We start from the raw sequence: 21,071 nt of genomic DNA on the forward strand, positions 1-21,071 counted from the left end.
AGAGGGAGAAAAAGCTTCCAGCATTGCCCTGTGTTCAGTACTTGGAGGAGATGTCAGTGCCCAGCCTTGGGGAGGTTAGTTCTCCTGAGTGTCAGACTTGCACACACGGAGTCACTGGACTCCTATGAGAAGGAAGCATAATGACAAGTCTTATCTTCCCGGGGGGCTCTAAAAAAAGAGGGCGCTACACTGTGCATTGGGGTCAACTCCCCGTGCCCTATATTTTCATTCAAAAATCCTGACAACTGGGGCACCTGGGTAGCTCAGTCAGTTAGGTGTCTGTCTTTTGCAGGGGTCATGATCACAGGGTCCTGGGATCGAGCCCCACGTCAGGGCTCCATGCTCGGCAGCATGTCTGCTTCTGCCTCTGCCCCTCTCCCTGCTTGTTTTCTCTTGCTCACTCTCTCTCTCAAATTAAAAAAAAACCAACAATAACAACAATAAAAACAACCTTTATTAAAAAAAGTTCTGACAACCACCCCTACATGTTAGGTAGTTTCAGCAAAACAGGAGCAAAGGTTCTGGACTCACTGCCTATGTTCCCACCTCCCACTTTGCAAATCGCTAGCTCTGTGTCCTTAAACAAAGGACTTAGCCATTCCATAACTCACCTTCCTTGTGTGAAACCTCGCGATAATATTGGTGCCCATCTCCCAGGGTTGTTGTGAGGCTCACGTATGAAATATTCTGAACATAATGCCTGCCAGGAAGAAAACACTAGTTAAACAGTTGTTGCTATCGTTGTTTCGGCAATAGTAATTATCTTGCACAATATCAAACACTAGGAAGAAGCTAGAAATGTTAGTCTTCTGACTCCACATGCCAGGCTCTTTTCTCTTTTACCATGTGTTACGCTACGGAGTGTTTATTTGCCTTCTTCAGGGATTAAAATACCTCTGTGCTGTTTGTGTGGCCCCGGGGACACTGAAGGAGTCTCTCTGATTATGCAGTTACAAATGAAAGATCACCTTAAGGAGAAAAAGCTAATGTTGTTTCACTTTTCTTTGCTCTTGCTTGAGAAGAAGAGCCCACATGTTGGACCATGTCTCAGTTACCAAGAACTCCACTTGCCAGGAGTTCTATTTCTCTGGTATTAAAACAAATTTCAGGGTGCCTGGGTGGCTCAGTAGGTTAAACCTCTGCTTTCGGCCCAGGTCATGATCTCAGGGTCCTGGAATCAAGTCCCGCATCGGCCTCTCTGCTTGACAGGGAGCCTGCTTCCTCCATTCTCTCTCTCTGCCTACTTGTGATCTCTCTCTGTCAAATAAATAAATAAATATCTTTAAAGATCTCTGTCAAATAAATAAATAAAAATCTTAAAAAAAAAAACAACCACGAATTTCAGTCCTGCCAACCAAGAGCACTGCCGGTGATTTGAGGGCATTGCCTGTTAGAGAGGCCACAGTATCCTCTCTGTTTGGTGCTAAATGGTGACATCAACTGTTTGTCTCCCTTTCAAAGTTACCCTCTAATATTTCGCTCCAGCCTCCTCCAAACAAAACAACTGGTGCAGCTGCCAGTCACGCTGGCTTTCTGGTTCACTGCCTACTTAGGCGTAAAGAAATGGCGTCCTTGCTCCCTTATTTTAACTACTGCTGGGCTTGGCAGAGTTCCAGGCTCCTTGGGTACTGAACCATGCAGAGTCCATAAAGTTAATTTTCCAGACTCACTGCAGCCTGGTATGAACTTCAGACGAGGCAACACTGGAGGAAGTCACACTGACTTTCCCATACCACTTAAAAATAATTTTTTTTTAACTTGTCAAAAAGAAACATTCATCAGCATAGCCTATAGGCTGGGCCATAAAACAAATCTTAATACACTGCAAAGAATTTAAATCATACAAAGAGAGTTCTCTGAAAAGAATGCAATTCTGAATCTAGACATCAGTAATAAAAAGATAACTAACAGTCCCCAAGTAGTTGGAAATTAAACGACACACTATGGGCCAAACTGGAAGTCACAAGATAAGTTGGAAAATACTTTGAGCTGAATGGAAATAAAAATACAACATATTAAGGTTTCTGGGATGTGTTTTAAAGTATTGCCTAGAGGGTCCCCTGGGTGGTTCAGTTAGTTAAATGTCTGCCTTCAGCTCAGGTCATGATCCTAGGGTCCTGGGATCAACCCCTGCTCAGAGGGGAGCCTGCTTCTCCCTCTCCGACTTCCCCTGCTTGTGTTCCCTCTCTTGCTATCGCTCTCTCTGTCAAAAAAATAAAGTATTAATAAATAAATTAGAGCTTAGAGGAAAATGTATGGCATCAAAGGCTTATAAACAAGAAATATGTAAAATTAATGATCTAAGTTTCCATCTTAAAAAAAACTAGAAAAAGCAGCTAAAAGCAAGGCAAGCAGAAAGAAAAAAAATAAAGAGATGAAATCAATGAAATTGAAAAACAGAAAAATCAGAAAATCAACTAAACCAAAACCTGCTTTTTTAAAAAGATCAATGAAATTGGTAAGACTTAGTCAAACTGATCAAGAAAAAGAGGGGGAAAAATTTACTGACCTCAAGAATGATAAGAGAGAACACCATTATATATCCTATAGATATTAAAAGGATAATAAAGTGATAGTATCATATATGAACAACATTAAAAAGCTGATGGCATAATATTATGATATATGAACAACTTTATAGCTGTAAACTCCAATATCTAGACAAAATAGACAAATTCCTTGAAGATACAAGCTACCAAGACTCACTCAAGAAGATATGGATATGCTGAATAGCCCTATATTTTATTAAATAAATAGAACTTGTATTTTAAAACATTTCAGTAAAGAAAACTCCATATTCAGACGGCTTTATTGGAAAAGTCTAACAAACGCTTAAGGAATGAATAATACCAATTTGATGCTAACTTCTCCGGAAAACAGAAGAGAAGGAAACACTTCCCCACTCATTTTATGAGATCAATATTATCCTGACACCAAAACTAGACAAAGACATTAAGGAAAACCATAGATCAATATCTCTGAAAAATATTAATGCAAAAATCCTCAATAAAATGTGACTAATTGACTCCAGCAACATATCAAAATAATAGAACACCATAACCAAGTTGGGCTTATCCCAGGAATGCAAGCTTTGTTTAACATTTTTATTTATTTATTTACAAAGATTTTATTTATTTATTTGACACACTCAGAGAGAGTGCACACAAACAGAGGGAGGGACAAGCAGAGGAAGAAGCAGGCTCCCTGCTGAGCAAAGAGCCAGACATGGGGAATCCAGGACCCTAGGACCATGACCTGAGCTGAAAGCAGACACTTAAAGGATTGAGCCACCTGCCCCTGTTTTGTTTTGTTTTGTTTTTGATATTTTACTTATTTATTTGACAGAGAGAGAGAGAGAACATGAGAAGGTAGAGGGGCAGAGGGAAAGAGAGAAGCAGACTCCCTGCTGAGCAATGAGACCAACTCAGTCTTACAGCCCCCGAGATCATGACCTGAGCCAAAATCAGACACTTAACTGACTGAGCCACCCAGGTGCCCCTCAACATTTTTAAATCTATGAATGCAATTCACTGTATCAACAGACTAAATAAGAAAAATCATGCTCGGGTACTTTCCTCCTAAGATCAGTCACAGAAATGTCTGCTCTCACCATTCTTGTTTGATGTCACATGGGAGAACCTGTCAAGTGCAGGATGGCAAGAAAAAGAAAAGGTATACCAGTTAGGAAGAACTAAACCTATCCATGTTTGCTGGTGACGTGACTGCCTGCATAGAAAATCCCAAGGAATTTACAAAAAGCTAGAACTTGTGAGAAAACATCCAGAAGGTAAATAAGCATACGAAAAACTGCTCAGCATTAGTTATTAGGAAAATGCAAATTAAAACCACAGGAGACAATTACCTACCTATTAGAATGGCTAAAATCAAAAGACCTGAATAGGAGTGTTGGCAAAGATGCAGAGTAATTGGAAGATTGCTGGCAGAAACGTAAAATGGCATAGTCACTTTGGAAAACATTTTGGCAATTACTTACAATAACATGTACTTATCCTGTGACCCAGCAGTACTCCTCCTAAGTATTATTTTCCCAAGAGAAAGGAAAACACATGTTCACACAAAAGACCATGCATGAATGTTTATAGTGACTTGATTTATAATCACCAAGACTAGAAACAACTCAAATGTTCTTCAGCTGGAAATACATAAACAAAGTCTGGTTTATCCATATAATGGAATACCACTCAGCAATAAAAAAGAACGAACTATGGAGATACGCAACTACATGGGTGAATCTAAAATGCATGTTAAGTAAAAGAAGTTTAGTTAGTCTCAAAAGGTTGCATTTATATGACATCTTGGAAAAGGCAAAGCTATTGAGACAGAAAACACATCAGTGGTTGCCATTTGCAAACAATTTCTAGGAGGTTCACAGACCACCTGTAGCTCAACCCTGGACCCCCATCTATATGCTACTCCCTGGTCCGGGAAGCCACCCATTCCTCTCTCCCCAGCTCCTTCCTGAACCCTATCCAGATTTACCTTCAGTGGCATGCTGCTTGGTGCGGGATTGGTCCCCGTTTTATAGACGGTCCCTGTTTACAGACGGTATGACATTTTTCTCTCCTCAGGTATCACTTCCAGGGCAAACACCCAACTCAGTGCTGGGCGTATGGAATGCACGAGATGATGAAGTACTGACTGAGGCAGTCTGCCTAGTAGCAAACTATGTCATTCTTTCCCCAAGTCCATGAACTTCCCACCATTGTGCTCAGACTTGAGTAAACAAGAGGCATCTGGGAGAAGGATGGGAATATGGAACCTAAAACGGATACCTGGTTGGCTTCGTCGGTAGAGCACAGGACACTTCACCTCAGGGTCCCGAGTTTGAGTCCCACCTTTGACCTGGGGATTACTTAAAACAAAAATACCTAAACCAAGCTGGGCTCTGTCCATCTGCATCTGCCACATCAGAAAGGCCAGCTGCATAGAAGTCGATGATGACAGACCCCCAGGCTAATGGAGAGAAGTGCTGACTTTAACCAGTTTCAGTCTTCATACCTCCCACTCCCTCTCCCCCCACCCCCCACCCCCCGTCCCTGCCTTTCATTCATTCATCACTGGTTGGCGGGATGCTACAGTACTGATCGGGACAGACACAAAAGCTGTCCTCAAGGCGTTTGTAACCCAGCAAAGCGTTACAAACGTTACAAAGCGTTACGGGGAAAGTAATCTGTTCTCAGACCGTGCGGGACCGGCCCTCCCCGTGAAGTTCAGACCGCATGGGGGGTGTCGGGAGGGGTGCTCCCGGAGCAGGCGTCTTCCAGCCGACTCCGCTCGAGCTGCGTTTTTTACGACCTGCTGGAGTCCGCAGTCCTGCAAGCCTCCTCCACCCGGCGGAGAGACGCGCGGGTGCCGGGGACCCAGGGCCGCCCACCAGGGCCCTTCCCCGCCGCCGGGGCGCGGCGGCCCCGCCCAGGCCAGCCGGGGGCGGGAGCCCGTTCCCATAGGGATTGCGGCCCGGGCGGCGGCGGGCACAGCCGCGAGAGAGGCGGCGAGGTGGGAGCAGGGCCAGGCCTGGCAGCCGCGGCGCCGTGAGTCCCGGGCGGGGAAGGCGCGCGGGCCGGGACGGCGGGCCTGGGCGCCACGTGGCGCGGCTCGAGGCTGCGCAGCGCGGGCCGGGATGGGGGGAGGGCGCCGGGGGCGACGGGGCCCCGCGGCAGGGGGGCGGGGGGCTGGACCGCACATCCCTGCCCCCCCGCCCCCCGGCGAGGCCCACCCGGGAGGCACCAGGCTCCCGCACATGGGGTTTCGGCTAGTGTCTCCGTGCCCGAGGGAAATGAGACCCGAAATGAGAACCGGGGAAGCCCTGAGCTGGCTCATGTGTCTTAGATCGGATGAACAAGAGCATTAAACAAGATAGATTATCTTACAGCTGGGTTCGTTTTAGGATGACGGGTTGCATTTTAATTCGCAGGATGTATACCCGGCGCTTAGAATTGGGTTACCGAGGGCAGCGAGCTCTAGACTGTCATCCCGGATCTCGTTGCCCTTGCTGAGGGGCGAGCTTTAAGGACGTGGGTCGATTCCTAACTGGTTAACAAGTGCCCTTCTGTTCCAGGTGCTTGACGAAGAGCCATCGTTGAGTGGGGCTCTAGTTCAGTCTGTTCGAGCCAGTAGTCTATGTCTGACATTTTCAAACTATGTGAAGATCCTTTTTAAGATTTATTCCTCTATGATGGAGAAGTATGAAAAAATTGGGAAAATTGGCGAAGGATCGTATGGAGTTGTTTTCAAATGCAGAAACAGGGACACGGGTCAGATTGTAGCCATCAAGAGATTTCTGGAATCAGAAGATGACCCTGTCATAAAGAAAATCGCCCTTCGAGAAATCCGCATGCTCAAGGTAAATGGATTCTTTAAAAATGAATTTTCAGGGTCTAAAAAATTAAAGCGAGTCGTGTTATGTTTAATAAATGTTTAATAAATTAAGAGCCGGTAACATCTCCTTCCTCTAAGGACATTTGTCCTCAGGGACACAAGTGCGACGTCTGTGTACAAGTTGCCAGTTACTTGGGTGGGGGGACACCTGTGCAGGGAAAGGGGGAGATTCACTTTTGGAGATGCTGTGGGTGTTTCATTTTTCTTCCTCTCCCCCATGTCCACTCTAGACCTGGTTCTTCAAGAGCCATCAACTTCAGTTTGCTGGCATTCATGAGTTGTAAACTTCCAGGCCATGTTCTGCTGACAGTCTCAGCCCATTAAGAGACTTAATCATTCACCTGTTTTCAAACTGCTAGGAATCTGACAGGTTTTCTTTACACCTCACATGTATCTGCTGCTGAACATCATAATGTCCTTTCTCTAGAAAAAAAATTCTTCTTAAAGAAGTGAAATGATCGGGGTCAGTGGGTTAAAGCCTCTGCCTTCGGCTCAGGTCATGACCCCAGGGTTCTGGGATCGAGCCCCACATAGGGCTCTTTGCTTGGTGGGGAGCCTGTTTCCTCCTCTCTCCTTTCTCTCTGCCTGCCTTTCTGCCTTCTTGTGATCTCTGTCAAATAAATAAATAAAATCTTAAAAAAAAAAAAATCGAAATGAAATGATCCCTTTTAAAATGTTTGTTAACCCTAGAAGACGGTGAAATCAGAGCCGTAGAAAAGGGTGTTTGTTACATGCTGAGAGCATTTTTTCCTGTAGTAGAAAAAGGCTGCTTTTCTGAATTTCTGTGGGATGAAACCCAAATCCCAACATAGAGTGTGACATGTAATGAGCACAGTGGGGTTAACTTGGTTTCATATAGTTAGGGCCTTAGTGTTCAGACTTGTGTAACCAACTCTGTGACAAGGAATGAGCTACCAAGTGGGAAGTGAGAGGAACATCCAGGGGATTTTCTCTTATCCCTTCCTTTCTATTTTCTCCAAGCCTCTCTACACATCTCTCTTCCCCATGGCTTGAATGTGTGGTGTTATCTCTGGATAAGGAAACTGAATGTGAATTAGCAGGCTTTGGGTAAATTTAAATGGGGGGATAATAGGAAACCTCTCTCTTTCCGTTTGGGGTGTTCTTTACCAGCAAGATCTTATCTGCTCTGAGAAGACACTTCCAAGGTTCCCCTACCCACACCCCAAGAGGGCCTCCCCGGGAAGGGGTAAGACCAGCGGTATTTGCCCATCCCATGGCCTAGGGACCCTATGGGGACAGGTTCTCCCCCTTTCTTTTGGGCTTATGGGTGTTTTCCACTTTCTCAGGTTCTCCCTAGAGGAGAAGGTGATAACTGAGTTTCGAAGGACTCTTTTACTCCAAAGAAAAGACAATCTGTTTCTAGTGGAGACATAGTCTTTCTAATTCCGAAGATCACCTTTGAATAAACAATACTGGGTTTCCAAATGTAGCTCCCTGTGTTAACTGAGTTCCTCCAGGATGGGGACCTCTGTTTTTCTGTACAAATTACTAAGTGCTTAGTAGGCCTCCAGCTCATGTTACTGTAAATTGAAAAAAAAAAAAAAGGTTAACAAAATAAACTCTTAGCAAGAGTGGTTGTTGCCAATAAATTAGGAAGTCAGATGTGTTCTCTTAAATAACCGAATATTGATGCTACCTGAGGGAAAGGGTTGGGTGTACAGGAACCTTATTTTGAAGCACAGAGCACCCCATTCTTCAAATCAAGTGCACAGATGTAGACCCTCCTGATCTATATGAGGTGATGGGACTAGATTATGGATAGAGTCCATTCTTCAGAGCCCTAACTTTTCAGCATTCTGTGATATCCCCAACACATAACAGGTACTTAAATATTTGCTGAAATGGTGAATTGGAAATTTCTTGAATGAAGTCACATTTTCTCCATTTAATTATTCAGTAAATATGCGTAGAGCCTCCTTGTGCCTAAAATAATTTTTTTTGTTGTTTTTTGGGGTTTTTTTTTTTAGTTTATTAGAGAGAGAGGAGGATAGAACACTCGAGCGGGGGGGGGGTGGGGTGAGGGGGTAGGGACAGAGGGAGAGAGAGAATGTCAAGCACACTCCCCTGCTGAGTGTGGAGTCTGACCCAGGACTCAGTGGTAGGATGCTAAAGGTCAGGACCTGAGCTGAAACTCAGGGTCAGACCGTAAACCAACTGGGCCACCCAGGTGCCCCTAAAACAATGTTTATATGAAGTGGTACATGCTGTGTTTCAGATGCTTAACCATGGATGGGAACTAAGATAAATTTCCCCTTGGCTCTCACTCCTGATAAACTGGGTTCCTAATAAGCAGGGTCTGTGTCATTTACCTTGTGTCTCCAGGCCTGGCAAGAATCCTCTAAATAACGTGTTTAGAGGCATGTTTGAACTAGACTTTGAAGTGTTTAGGGAGGCATAAAATGAGATATAAGGCATTCAGGACAGAGAGTCTCTCCTAAGAAAAGGTGCATACGTAGAAAGCAGTATATGGAGGGAAAACAGGTTATAACCCTAAAATTTTAGCCAGGATTGCCTGCTGGGTGCTACCAGGCCAGGAGGAGAAGGAAAGGAAAGAAAGCCAGGGGTCAGTAGAAGGAGGTGGGAGGAATTTCCTGGAGTAGAGGTCTACTTTGTACAAAGCTAAACCTTGGTACCAGATGGCCTTTTGGGTCTGGAGGTTGACTCCAGGGGACATACTATAGTCCCCCAAACAGGAAAAAGCTGGTGACATCTAAGCAAGTGTTTTAGGGCCTGTGCCAAAACTGTGAGCCAAGCACAGCTCTGTGCGCCCAAGGGAAGTTTGCAGCTCAGTGAGTTTGAGTTCCTAATACTTTCCTTGCACACCTCTTGCAGAGGTATGCTTTTAATGACCCCTGCTGAGGTTAGGAACCAGGAACTAGGAGGATTGAAGGTGAAGATTGCCTCAATAACCTTAGCCAGAGAGGTGAGGACTGCCAAGGGCTGACCCCCTGGGTGCTCCTATTATGATAAGGCAAGCAAGACACATAGATGAAGATCAGGTGTAGAAGGATTTGAATGCCAAGCCAAGGAGTTTGGCTTTCTCCTGAAAAGAAAGAAACCAGCCAAGGTTTTTTGTTTGTTTGGTTGTTTTTTTGTTTTGTTTTGTTTTGTTTTTGTTTTTAAGATTTTATATATTTATTTGACAGACAGAGATCACAAGTAGGCAGAGAGGCAGGCAGAGAGAGGGAGAAGGAAGCAGGCTCTCCGAGGGTCAGAGAGCCTGATGTCGGGCTTGATCCCAGGACCCTGGGATCATGACCTGAGCCAAAGGCAGAGGCTTAAACCACTGAGCCACCCAGGCACCCCACTACTACCTCTCTGCCTACTTGTGATCTGTCAAATAAATAAATAAAATCTTTTAAAAAAATAAATTCCAGTCATTTCCTCTGAAGCAGATAAGATTGTGGGAACAAATATTCTAGCAGTCAATTGCATAATTTTCAGGGTAGCATACCTACAATGTTTCCCATTCTCAGTGTGGGAGCATACATGAGGCTGTAACCATCCATTAGTAAGCGCTTTTGAGGATGATAATTTTTATCAAGAAACCAATTTTGCTAATAGTTTTAGAAAACATTTTTTTCTGAAAATTTGAAACTTTTCAAATAACATTATTTTGTGCCATTTGGGAAAAAAAAAAGTGTGGTATTTTTATGAGACAGGTTTAGTGTTTGTACTAATAAACTACCTTTTTAAAAGATTTATTTATTTATTTTTAGAGAGAGTGTCAGGGGTAGGGGGAGAGGGAGAGAATCCCAAGCAAACTCCGCAGTAAGCATGGAGCCCGAAACTGAGCTCGATCCCAGGACCCTGAGATCACCACCCGAGCCCAAACCAAAAGTCAGATGCTCAACTGACTGTGCCACCCAGGTTCCCCTAGTAAACTGCTCTTTAAACTAAATGTAATTCACTGTTCAAGAGGTCCTATTGCACTTGCCCTTTTAATGTTTAATTCTGAATTTGATTTTTTCCAGTTACACAGTTAGGCTTTTGCAATAAGTATCAACAGTCAGCTCATACTCTAACGACATACTCTAAATTAAGTATCATTTAGCGACAGTAATAAAATTATACTGTAATATTGAGCTCAAAGCAACTGTCCTGTCCTTTCTCAAACTTACTTTCCAATGTGGGAAAACAGAAAGAATTCAGTATTTTCAGTCATCATTTTTGCTGAGACACCTGCGCATTCGTGTGCTGGCATGTGTTCATCTGGGAACTTTTTATAGAACTCCTGTATGTAGCAGGCACTGTTCTGGGCCCCTGCCCTCCACGTAAGGAGAGACTCGTAGGCAAATAATTTATGTCAAGTGGTGAAATATAAAGCAGGATAAAGGGGTAAAGAAATGATGAAGAGGCTTGCTTTTTTCATAGAGCAGGGTCAGGAAAAGCCTTTCTGATAAATGACATTTGAAGAGATACCAACAGCAAATGGGAAGAGATGAGTGATGTGGCATTCCAAGCAGAGGGAATAGTGAGTACAAAGGCCACAGGCAAGACTCAGTGATGTTTTCAGGCATGTTCTGGTGTGTTCTAGGAGAAACAAAGAGATCAGGACATCTACAGCACAGTAAGCAAGGGCAAGGGTCAGAGGAGATGATGTTAGAGGGGTGAGAGGTCAGACATAAGGGCCTTCTGGGCCTCAGCAGGAACCATGGCTTTTACTGTGAGTGAGATGGGATCCAACAGAAGATTTGGAGCAGAGGGGTGCCTTGGCATGACATACATTCTTAGAAGGATCCCTCCAGCTGTTTGTTACTCCAGCTCCATGGGCAAGAAGATCAGTTAGAAGACGATTGGAATAACCCAGGGATGAGGTGTTGGGGTTTGGGTCAGAGTGGTAGCGGCGGAGGTGGTCAGGTACAAGATTTATTCTGAGAGAGTAGTATAGAGGAATCTGATGGTGGGAGGAAGAATCAAGAATGACCCCAGAGTTCAGGACTTGAGTAACTACAAGAACAGGGATCAGATCATTCACTGGGATGGGGAGATCTCAGTACCCATCTGGCGGAAAGGAAATCAAGAATTCTGTTTTGGTTATGTTAAGTTTGAGAGGCATATCTGAGACCATGATGTAGGCATTTAAGTACACAAATCTGGCATTTGGGAGAAAATCCAGATTGGAGAAATAAAAGTGGGAGACATCAGCATAGCAGTGGCATTTAAGGCCACTGAGACTGGGTTGTCCTGGGAAATGGAGAAACCAGTACCAAAGACTGCCCTCCAGCATTTGGATTTGGAGGTCAGGAAGGTGAGGAGGAAGCAGGCAAGAAGAAGGAAAAGGGGGTGATCCTGGAGGTAGGAAAATCCCAGGAACAATGTTCTTAAAAGCTTAGAGAAGAAAATATCTCAAGAACAAGAGAATGGTCAGAGTGAGATCTTGCCATTTGCAACAATGTGGATGGAACTAGAAAATATGCTAAGCAAAATCAGCCAGTCCGAGAAAGACAAATACCATATGATTTCACTCATATGTGGAATTTAAGAAACAAAACAAATTATCATGCGGGAGAAAAAGCAGCAAACCAAGAAAGACTTTTCTAATTCTAGAGAACAAACTGAGTGTTGCTGGAGGAGAGGTGGGTGAGGGAATGGGTGAAATAGGTCATGGGAATTAAGGAGGACACTTGTTGTGATGAGCACTGGATGTTGTATGGAAGTGTAGAATCACTAAATTATATACCTGAGACTATTATTGCACTGTATGTTACCTGGAATTCAAATAAAAACTTAAAAAAAAAAAGAGTAAGGGGATGGTCAGCAGTGTCAAAGGTCATGATTAGTACAGACTTAGGAGTGGCCATTGACTTTGAAGATGTGAGGGTCATTTGAGATCTTGACAAGGGCTGTTAGGTGCAGTGGTGGGAATGAAAGCTTCATCAGAGAGGATTCGAGAGAGAGTGAGAAGAGCAGAGAGGAGACGGTGATACAGGCAACTCTTGAGTATTTTGATTGTAAAAGGAAACAGACATGGAAGGATGTGGGATCAAGAGAGAGTTTCTTAGTTGTTTTTAATATGGGAGAAGAAGTAGATTTGTGTGCTAATGGTATCAATCCAGTAGAGAGAAAACTTGGTACTTTTGAAGGGAGAGAATTCCTGGAGCCATGACTTTGAGTTATCAACATGGACCGTGGCCACAAATAGCTATAATAGTGTAATAAAAGACCAAATCATGGACCAGCTAGGAGATAAGGAATTATTTTATTTTATTTGGAATGTTGCTAGGTTCTTCATATACACTCTCCTTAATCTTTATGTAACAGGATCCACAGTTCTCTCCAAGTTGTGGTGCAGAAGAACTTGTTTCGCCTGGGTGTGTGGTATTGCCTGATTTGCATGTGGCCCATGAACCCTAGAGGAAAAATACAACCCCTTTCTATAACTAGGGTTCAAGCATGTGAAGGTATTTTGGATGGGAAGTGGAGCAGATGCAACACAAGCTAGATTACACAGAGAGACAAGATCCCTGCAAGAAAATCCCCTTACATCAAGAAGTCTGTCTTGATAGGCCAGAGTCATCCCAGGGCCTACAGTGGGACGTGAGTTCTGGCTGCTCATAAAACAGGAGGCTTAACTGAACCCAGCCCAACTCCTGGGGACTATTTGTATGTCCAACAAGAGAAGGGCCATGTGTTTCAAAACAAATGTGACCCGACCAACCCAGAATCACTGTATACCAAATTTATGATGCTAATCCCCTCTCTGCTGAATGAAAATGACAGAACACTTGGAGGAGGAAACAGAGAATGCCAACAGCCGTGATAGGAAGAATAGATGCTCCCAGAGGAGTCGAGGTAAAGGACCGGACAGCACCACTGTGAGTACCTAGGTAGACATTCAGCAGCGTGGCAGGTGATGTGGGGGCCTTAGGAATAGATTAGACCAACATCAGTCAAGGCTGAAAGCAGCAACTGGGACACTGTCTATGACAACTTGCTTCCAGAAGACAAGAAAACAAGATACAGACAAGCAGAAGGAATCACATCTTGCCGTTTGGTGACCCGGTAGACTTGGGCAAGGTACGAAGTATCATTATGTAGGGTGCACAAAATATAAAAACCTTAGGAAGTGGGTATTGTTATCTCATCTAACATATGGATTCGGATGGTTAATGATCTCTAGTGAATAAACTGGAACGCAGACCCAGTTTTATCTGTCCCCACGACCATACATTGCTGCTCCCACAGGTAACCACCCAGTTACACCCAACACCACACTCTGAAGTCTTGGTTACCGTCCTCAGTCTTCGCCCTGCCCTCCTTCCGCCAGGGCCTTAGCTATGGGACTCACGGCTTCTGTGGACCCTCAGGGGCCAATTCTTACTGGAATAGCAGTTCCTTCCAGCTCTGGTTCTATAACCCTGTAGATTATTTTATTTTATCTTAAATATCTTATTTTTTAAAAAGATTTTATTTATTTATTTGACAGACAGAGATCACAAGTAGGCACAGAGGCAGGCGGAGACAGAGGAGGAAGCAGGCTCCCTGCTGAGCAGAGAGCCCAATACAGGGCTCGATCCTAGGATCCTGGCATCATGACCTGAGCCAAAGGCAGAGGCTTTAATCCACTGAGCCACCCAGGTGCCCCAACCCTGTAGATTATTTTAAATGGTACATGTGATGGTCTGCCACTAACAAAGGTGAGAATAAGCATAGGAAGAATGGCCCTGTACAAGTTTACTCTAAATATTACAGTGCATGCCCTCTTTTTTTTTTTTTAATATTTTATTTATTTATTTGACAGACAGAGATCACAATTAGGCAGAGAGGCAGTCAGAGAGAGGAGGAAGCAGGCACCCCGCTGAGCAGAGAGCCCGATGCGGGGCTCGATCCCAGGGTCCTGGGATCATGACCCGAGCCGAAGGCAGAGGCTCTAACCCACTGAGCCACCCAGGCGTCCCCAGTGCATGCCCTCTTAATGAGAATGTTATCGCCCCCAAGAGGATGAAAATTGGTTTTTGAGAATGGGTGCAGGGAGTGTGACCTTAAAGCACAGATTACATACATATATGTTATGTACATACATATATTTCATTGGGAAGTGATCTGGAAAAAATGTATAAAAGGAATCCTTTGGGGATAAATATGAGGAGTGGGGGAGGTAAGAATATTGAGTGTATTCTGTGTGCCAGAAACATGCTTTCATTTGATTTTAATCCATCATGAATACTGATAACCTACAGAATATTCAGAGCATTCCCTTTATTCCCCCTATCATCTCCTCACTTTCATTAACCTCCCAGTGAGGCCGTGGGGCTTTGTTACTGCGTGGGGACAGGACCCACAGTTAAGAATTGCGGTTTCTGATCCAGCTCAGAGCTGTTGGGTGACCTTGGGCAACTCCAGCTCCAGTGCAGCCTGGAACCTGGCCCACCTCCCTTGATTTATGTCTGTGTTTGGCATTGCTATGCTGACTTTTTGCTGAGGGGAGCAAGAGCTCACAGTGGTCAAGCAGCCTTAACGGGTGCAAGGGCAGGAAAGTGAAGGGTCAGAAAAAAAGTCTAGGAGAGAAAGACAAGAAAGATGCATGGTGGGAAGACAGAAAGGTGGGATTTTGTGCCACAGAGAGGCATTGAGCGTCAAGCACCTCACGCAGTCTATCTCAAGAGGTTCACTGCTAGAAAATACCAGACCAGAAATACTGCTGGGCAAGTTAGCAGCCCAGCGATGATAAGGTGCTGTGGCAGGTACAACTGGCAAGGGTTCCTGTACCCAAAGCCTTTAGTAAGTACTTAATTCCGTGTGCTGCTGTGCCCAGGGCCACATTCCACTGAATGCTAACACAGCACCATGTAAATGCTTCCTAGCATTAGACTCCGATTAGAGAGTTCATAATTTTTAAGGGCTTCTGCTTCCCTAATATTAGTTAAAGAAATATTTCCCCAGTATTCATTGAATAATATTTCACAGCTCACTAAAAATCTCACTGGAAAATTCTGTGACGTCTTGTAGAATTTAGTCCTGCTGTTGCTAGTGTAGGTGCCATTTCTAGGCCAAGTCCATTATTTCATTGGCTTGTCCAAATGGATTTGTGACATATTTCTAGAAATTGTGACAGCCATGTTTGGCATGCTCAGTTATGGTTTACATGAGATCAGAAATTCAAATGTGTGTGTGGGTCACAGTAGAGACCTAAAGGAGGGAAGTGGGCTGAGTGTGAGATTAGATGGGGAGGTGGGCACGGGGCAGGCTGGAAACTTTGTAGCTTGTTGGATGGGCAGGTGGCCACGGCTCGGTCCACACAATACAAGCCCACGGTGTTAGGTTTTCTGAGTCTTTTTTTAAACAGCCAGAAATCAGAATTTTATGTAAAATCTGGGTTTTTTTCCTACCACTCTTTGTTTTGACAAAAAACAAAAAACAAAAAACAAAACAAAAAAAAAAGAAAATATACAGATGTGGAAAGAATAATATAATGAATACCTCCGTACCCTTCACTGGATTCATGAAACAGTTGTGAAAATTCTGCTTCGTTTCCTTTCTGTGTCTCTGTCTCTGTCTCTCTCTGTCCCACACACACACTCACACCCCATACCTTCTCAGCTGAATCATTTCCTTAAGTATGCATCATGAATCTGCTAGAATTCTTCTGTGTAACCACAATATGATTTCCACAGTATGATTTCTCAAGGACTCAATACCATCATCTAACATACGGGCTGTGCTCAAGTTTCTCATAATGTCCCAGTAACGGTTGTATAACTACAACTACAACTATGGCCATAACCGTAACTACAGCTGTATATCTAAATCCAGGTTCTAACCCTTGACCGCACACTGCAATTCATTGTCATGTCTCTTTAGTGTCTTTTAACACCGGCATTTTGAAGCATGCAGGCCAGTTGTTCCTCAGAATGTGCTTCCACAGGGACTGTGGTTGTTTCCACTGCAGGCGTGAGGATGTGTCTGCCATACTGGTTCTTAGCAGGAAGTACAGGGTGTCAGCATGGTCTCTAGTTGCTGCTCTCAGCTTTGATCTCTTGATTAAGATGGGTCTTCTGGATTTCCCAATTGTAAAGAAATATTTTCCCTTTTATAGTTAGTGTGTGATCTGTGTGACCACCTTGTGTCCCAACAACTTTCACCCAGTGATCTTTGCTTGAATCAGTTATAGGAAGAGTTCTTGTAAAATGGTGATTTTCAAAATTCTTTCTACATTCATTACTTATGGTTTTTCTGTTAGGGGAAAACAAACAAACAAACAAAAAAACCCACTTTCCTTCTCATACCACCTGTTCCCACCTCATGCACACTCTTTAGTATCACAGAGAATTTGTGGACTTTTTAAACAATTCAACTTATTACAAACCATCGCTGTGATTCTTCTTTTTGATTCTCAAATGGTCACACATTTTATCCTGCTCCTTTGTTCTGACAGACATTTCTGTTCCTTGAGTACTTTTTTTTTTTTTTTAAGAATTTATTTATTTATTTGTCAGAGAGAGAAACAGAGAAAGAGCACAAGCCCAGGAAGTGGCAGGCAGAGGGAGAAGCAGGCTCCCTACTGAGCAGGGAACCCCGTGCAGAGTTGGATCCCAGGACACTGGGACTGTGACAGAGACAAAGGCAGAATCTTAACCGACCGATCCTCCCAGGCATCCCACCTTGAGTACTTCTTTCCTATGTGTGACAGCAAAGTCTACCAGGTTCATCCCGCCCCAGCTCTGGAGTCAACCATTTTCCCAAGGAGCCCTGGTTCCTTTTAGTGAGAATGGAAGGTGACTTTAAAAATGTTGACAATGAATTTTTTAAAATGTCAAAGGCCGTTCAGGCCAAACAGAACCCATCTGCAGATGATACTTACAGACTGGCAGATCTGGCCCCTTGAGGTTCATTACTAATACATAGATAGATGTTGGGAGTTCATGGGAACTGGCTGTCAATAGTGTGGAAGGCAAAGCAGAGCATTCCCTTGCCCACAGTGATAGAAACCCAACAAATCCCCCTTGTTATCCTCTTTCCTGATTTGTTCAACAGGGACACCTGTTTAATTTTAATTTTACAAGATAACATACTGACTGCAAATAGTAACGGGCTGTTTTTGTTTGTCTATTATAAGAATTTAGGGCTTAGCTCACAACTTGTTTATACAGAAAGATTATATTTCTGCTGTGTAATGAACCCCTAAGTAATAAAGCCGCCACACAAATACTTCAGAAACAAAAGCAGAAATCAACAGGCTGGCAGCTCATTACCTTCATAGAGACCCTGAGTTTGTAGGGAGATTAACTACATGCCAGTATGTGTCAGTGTCCTCAGTGCTCCTACCCACCAGCCTGCCTGCACCTTAGACTGTAGAAATAAAACAGCGCAGAGCAGGAGAAAGGAAGTGGTTTTATAGTGCACATCGATAAAAAAATACAATTATGCTATTACTTTTTTGGCCACTTAAATTACTTGTATTTTCAGCAAAGGAAATTTTAAGGGGACAACCCATGTTACAGATAGTCATTATCAAATAATGAAACCTTGCTAGAAGGTACTACTTTTCATACCAAATGGAAAAAATTTTTAATGCACCAGGCTTGTATTTAATTTCCCTTTCAATTTTTTTACTGTTTTAATTCACCCTTTCATTTGGGAGGACCAATGTCTTAGACACAAATTTGCTTTCATAGGCATATGTTCTTGCTAATTATTAACCTTCTTTATTACTTATTAACTTTAAAAGCACTGTGGTAAAAATACAATTTTATAAACTGGCATAGTTGAAAAGTTGGAGCTTAATTCCTCTTTCTGTTAAAATAATGTAAAGTGGGGGTGCCTGGGTGGCTCAGTGGGTTAAAGCCTCTGCCTTCGGCTTAGGTCATGGTCCCAGGGTCCTGGGATCAAGCCTCCCATCAGGCTCTCTGCTCAGCAGGGAGCCTGCTTCCTCCTCTTTCTGCCTGCCTCTCTACCTACTTGTGATATCTCTCTCTGTAAAATAAATAAATAAAATCTTAAAAAAAAATAATGCAAAGTGACTTCTATACCAGTGGAAGCTATCAACTTCTGTATAAACCAAACAAATAATTTATTTCATAACTGTCAGTATGTTGATGCATTAATTTTTGGCTCTGCCATTGTTAATTTTCATTTTGACCACAATTTGTACTGTTGCTTCTTTTCTGGAACTTTCCATATACTTTATCAATCAACAAAACAAATGGAGCATCCACTGTGCACATCCTTAGCCTGTGCTGAGTCTTGAGAGGAACCCAGAAGGATCTCAGCCTAGGTCAGTGGCCAGAGGACCAGCCTGGTATACTGTTTCATCCATGCTGTCTACAGGAAACCTACCATAAATAAACTTCAGGCTCCTCTCTGCCTCTCCACCCAGGTACTCTCCCACTCCATATGTCACACCCTTTCCTTCTCTAGTTGTCTCCAAAACAAAATATTAGCCAGGGTGTCCACAGTGGGATTCTTGGCATTTGGAGGAAACACAAGATGAAGACGGCTTTCCTTGATCAAAAGTGCTAAAAAAAAAGGGGGGGGGCATCTGGGTGGCTCAGTGGGTTAAGCCTCTGCCTTTGATTCAGGTCCTGATCCCAGTGTCCTGGGATTGAGCCCCTGCATTGGGCTCTCTGCTCAGCGGGGAGCCTGCTTCCTCCTCTCTCTCTCTCTCTCTCTGCCTCTGTGCCTACTTGTGATCTCTGTCAAATAAATAAATAAAATCTTTTTTTTTTTTTTTTTAAGTGCTAAGGAATGATTCCTTGGCAACACCATGGGGGGTGCAGAATATTTTCCTCTAGGCTGAAGAGGGTGGTAGTAATTCAATAGCTTTTTAAATAATGAAAAAATCCCCCCACCCAAGGTAATGTATTAACTAGCTCTCTGAAACTAACTTCAAAATATTTATTTTGGTTTGGGTCACCTGGGTGGCTCAGTGGGTTAAAGCCTCTGCATTTGGCTTAGGTCATGATCTCAGGGTCCTGAGATCAAGCCCCGCATCAGGCTCTCTGCTCAGCAGGGAGCCTGCTTCCTCCTCTCTCTCTCTGCCTGCCTCTCTGCCTACTTGTAATCTCTAGCAAATAAATAAATAAAATCTTTAAAAAAAAAGATGCTGAATGTGGACTGCTGTCCTTTCCACATAAAGTGAACCGCTTTTGATCCTCCTTACTGGTAGAGATTGGGAAGAATATATTCATCAGATCGACGACGAATGTGTGACCTGATGAATTGCATATCAGATGGTAGAGACTGTGTAGATCTGTGCTTTTATTAATATAGGATATATTTCTGGAAGTGGTGTGCTGGGTAAGATGGGGGTTGTGTATGTGTTTCAGTGCACTTTATTTTTTAGAACAGTTTTAGATGTACAGAAAAATTGAGAAGATCGTGCAGAGAATTCCCATATTCCCTGCACCCAATTCCACCTGTGATTAGCATCTTACAAGTATGATACGTTTGTTATAACTAATGAACCAGTGTGACATGTTATCATTAATTAAAGTCAGCACTTCACTCACATTTCCTTAGTTTTTATCTAATGTCCTTTTTCTGTGCCAGGATCCCATCTAGGACACCACATTACGTTTAGTTGTCAGTGTCCCTTGGCTTCTCTTGCCTTGGCCATTTTATTTTTATTTTTTTTTTAATTTTTATTTATTTATTTGACAGAGATCACAAGTAGGCAGAGAGAGATAGAGGGAAGCAGGCTCCCCGCCGAGCAAAGAGTCCGATGTGGGTCTCAATCCCAGAACTCCAGGATCATGACCTGAGCGGAAGGCAGAGGCTTTAACCCACTGAGCCATCCAGGAGCCCCAACCTTGGCCATTTAAGACTTTCTGTGTATTTAATGGCCATGACAGTTTTAAGAAGTACTGGTCAGGTACTTTATCACATTCTGCTTTCTCACAGAGGATTCCCCAACCTCCTAAATGATTTTTTTTTTTTTTAAATTTGCCTACATTAAGGTCCACTCTTTGTGCTGTAACATTCTGTGGATTTTGAGAAATGCATAATGTCATGTATTCTCCATTATAGTATCAGGCAGAATAATTTCACTGCCCTAAAAATAATGTTTCACATGTGGGTTTTCCCCCCATGTCCTCTGAATTCCCAGCAATCACTGATCTTTTTACTGGCCCCATAGTTTTGCTTTTTCCAGAATGTCATATAATTGGAATTGTACAATATGTCATCTTTTCAGACTAGCTTCCTTGACTTCACAATATGTATTTAAATTTTGTACGTGTCTTTTCATGGCTTGATAACTCATTTCTTCTTTTCACTAATATCCTATTCTATGGATGGAGCATGAGCTTGTATCCTTTTGTCTATAGGAAGATAATTTGTATGCTTCAAATTTTTGACCATTATCAATACAGCTGTTATAAACATTCGTGAGGAGGTTTTTATGTGGATCTAAATTTTCAGATCATTTGGGTAAACACCTAGGAGTGTGATTGCTGGATCATATGGTACAACTACGTTTAGCTTTATAAGAAATTGCCAGACTGTCTCAAGAGTGGCCACACTGTCTTATACTCCCACTAGCAGTGAAGGAGAGTTCCCATTGCTCTGTATCATCATCAGCATTTAGTGTGGCCGGCAGTTTTTAGATCTTAGCTATCCTAATAGGTATGTAATGATACTTCATTGTTTCTGGAATTTGCAGCTCCCTAGTGAAAAAATATGTTGATCATCTTTTCATATGTTTATTTCCC

At 43.2% G+C, this 21,071-nt stretch overlaps 1 protein-coding gene across 2 annotated transcripts in view; it reads left to right on the forward strand.

The window, feature by feature from the left end:
* The window catches only part of CDKL1 (cyclin dependent kinase like 1), a 57,144-nt gene that overhangs the window by 903 nt on the left and 35,170 nt on the right, over nucleotides 1-21,071 (forward strand). Inside the window, exons 1-2 of one of the 2 annotated variants that reach the window (XM_044231535.1) lie at nucleotides 5,483-5,552; nucleotides 6,080-6,364. In XM_044231535.1, coding sequence (XP_044087470.1) covers nucleotides 6,194-6,364 — 171 coding nt within the window. In that variant the 5' untranslated portion in view covers nucleotides 5,483-5,552; nucleotides 6,080-6,193. Of the gene's footprint in view, nucleotides 1-5,482; nucleotides 5,553-6,079; nucleotides 6,365-21,071 lie in introns of those variants that run through there. The other variant, XM_044231536.1, reaches the window with a different exon arrangement.

Source organism: Neovison vison, chromosome 13 (genome assembly GCF_020171115.1).
Source record: "Neovison vison isolate M4711 chromosome 13, ASM_NN_V1, whole genome shotgun sequence".
Taxonomy (NCBI): Eukaryota; Metazoa; Chordata; class Mammalia; order Carnivora; family Mustelidae; genus Neogale; species Neogale vison.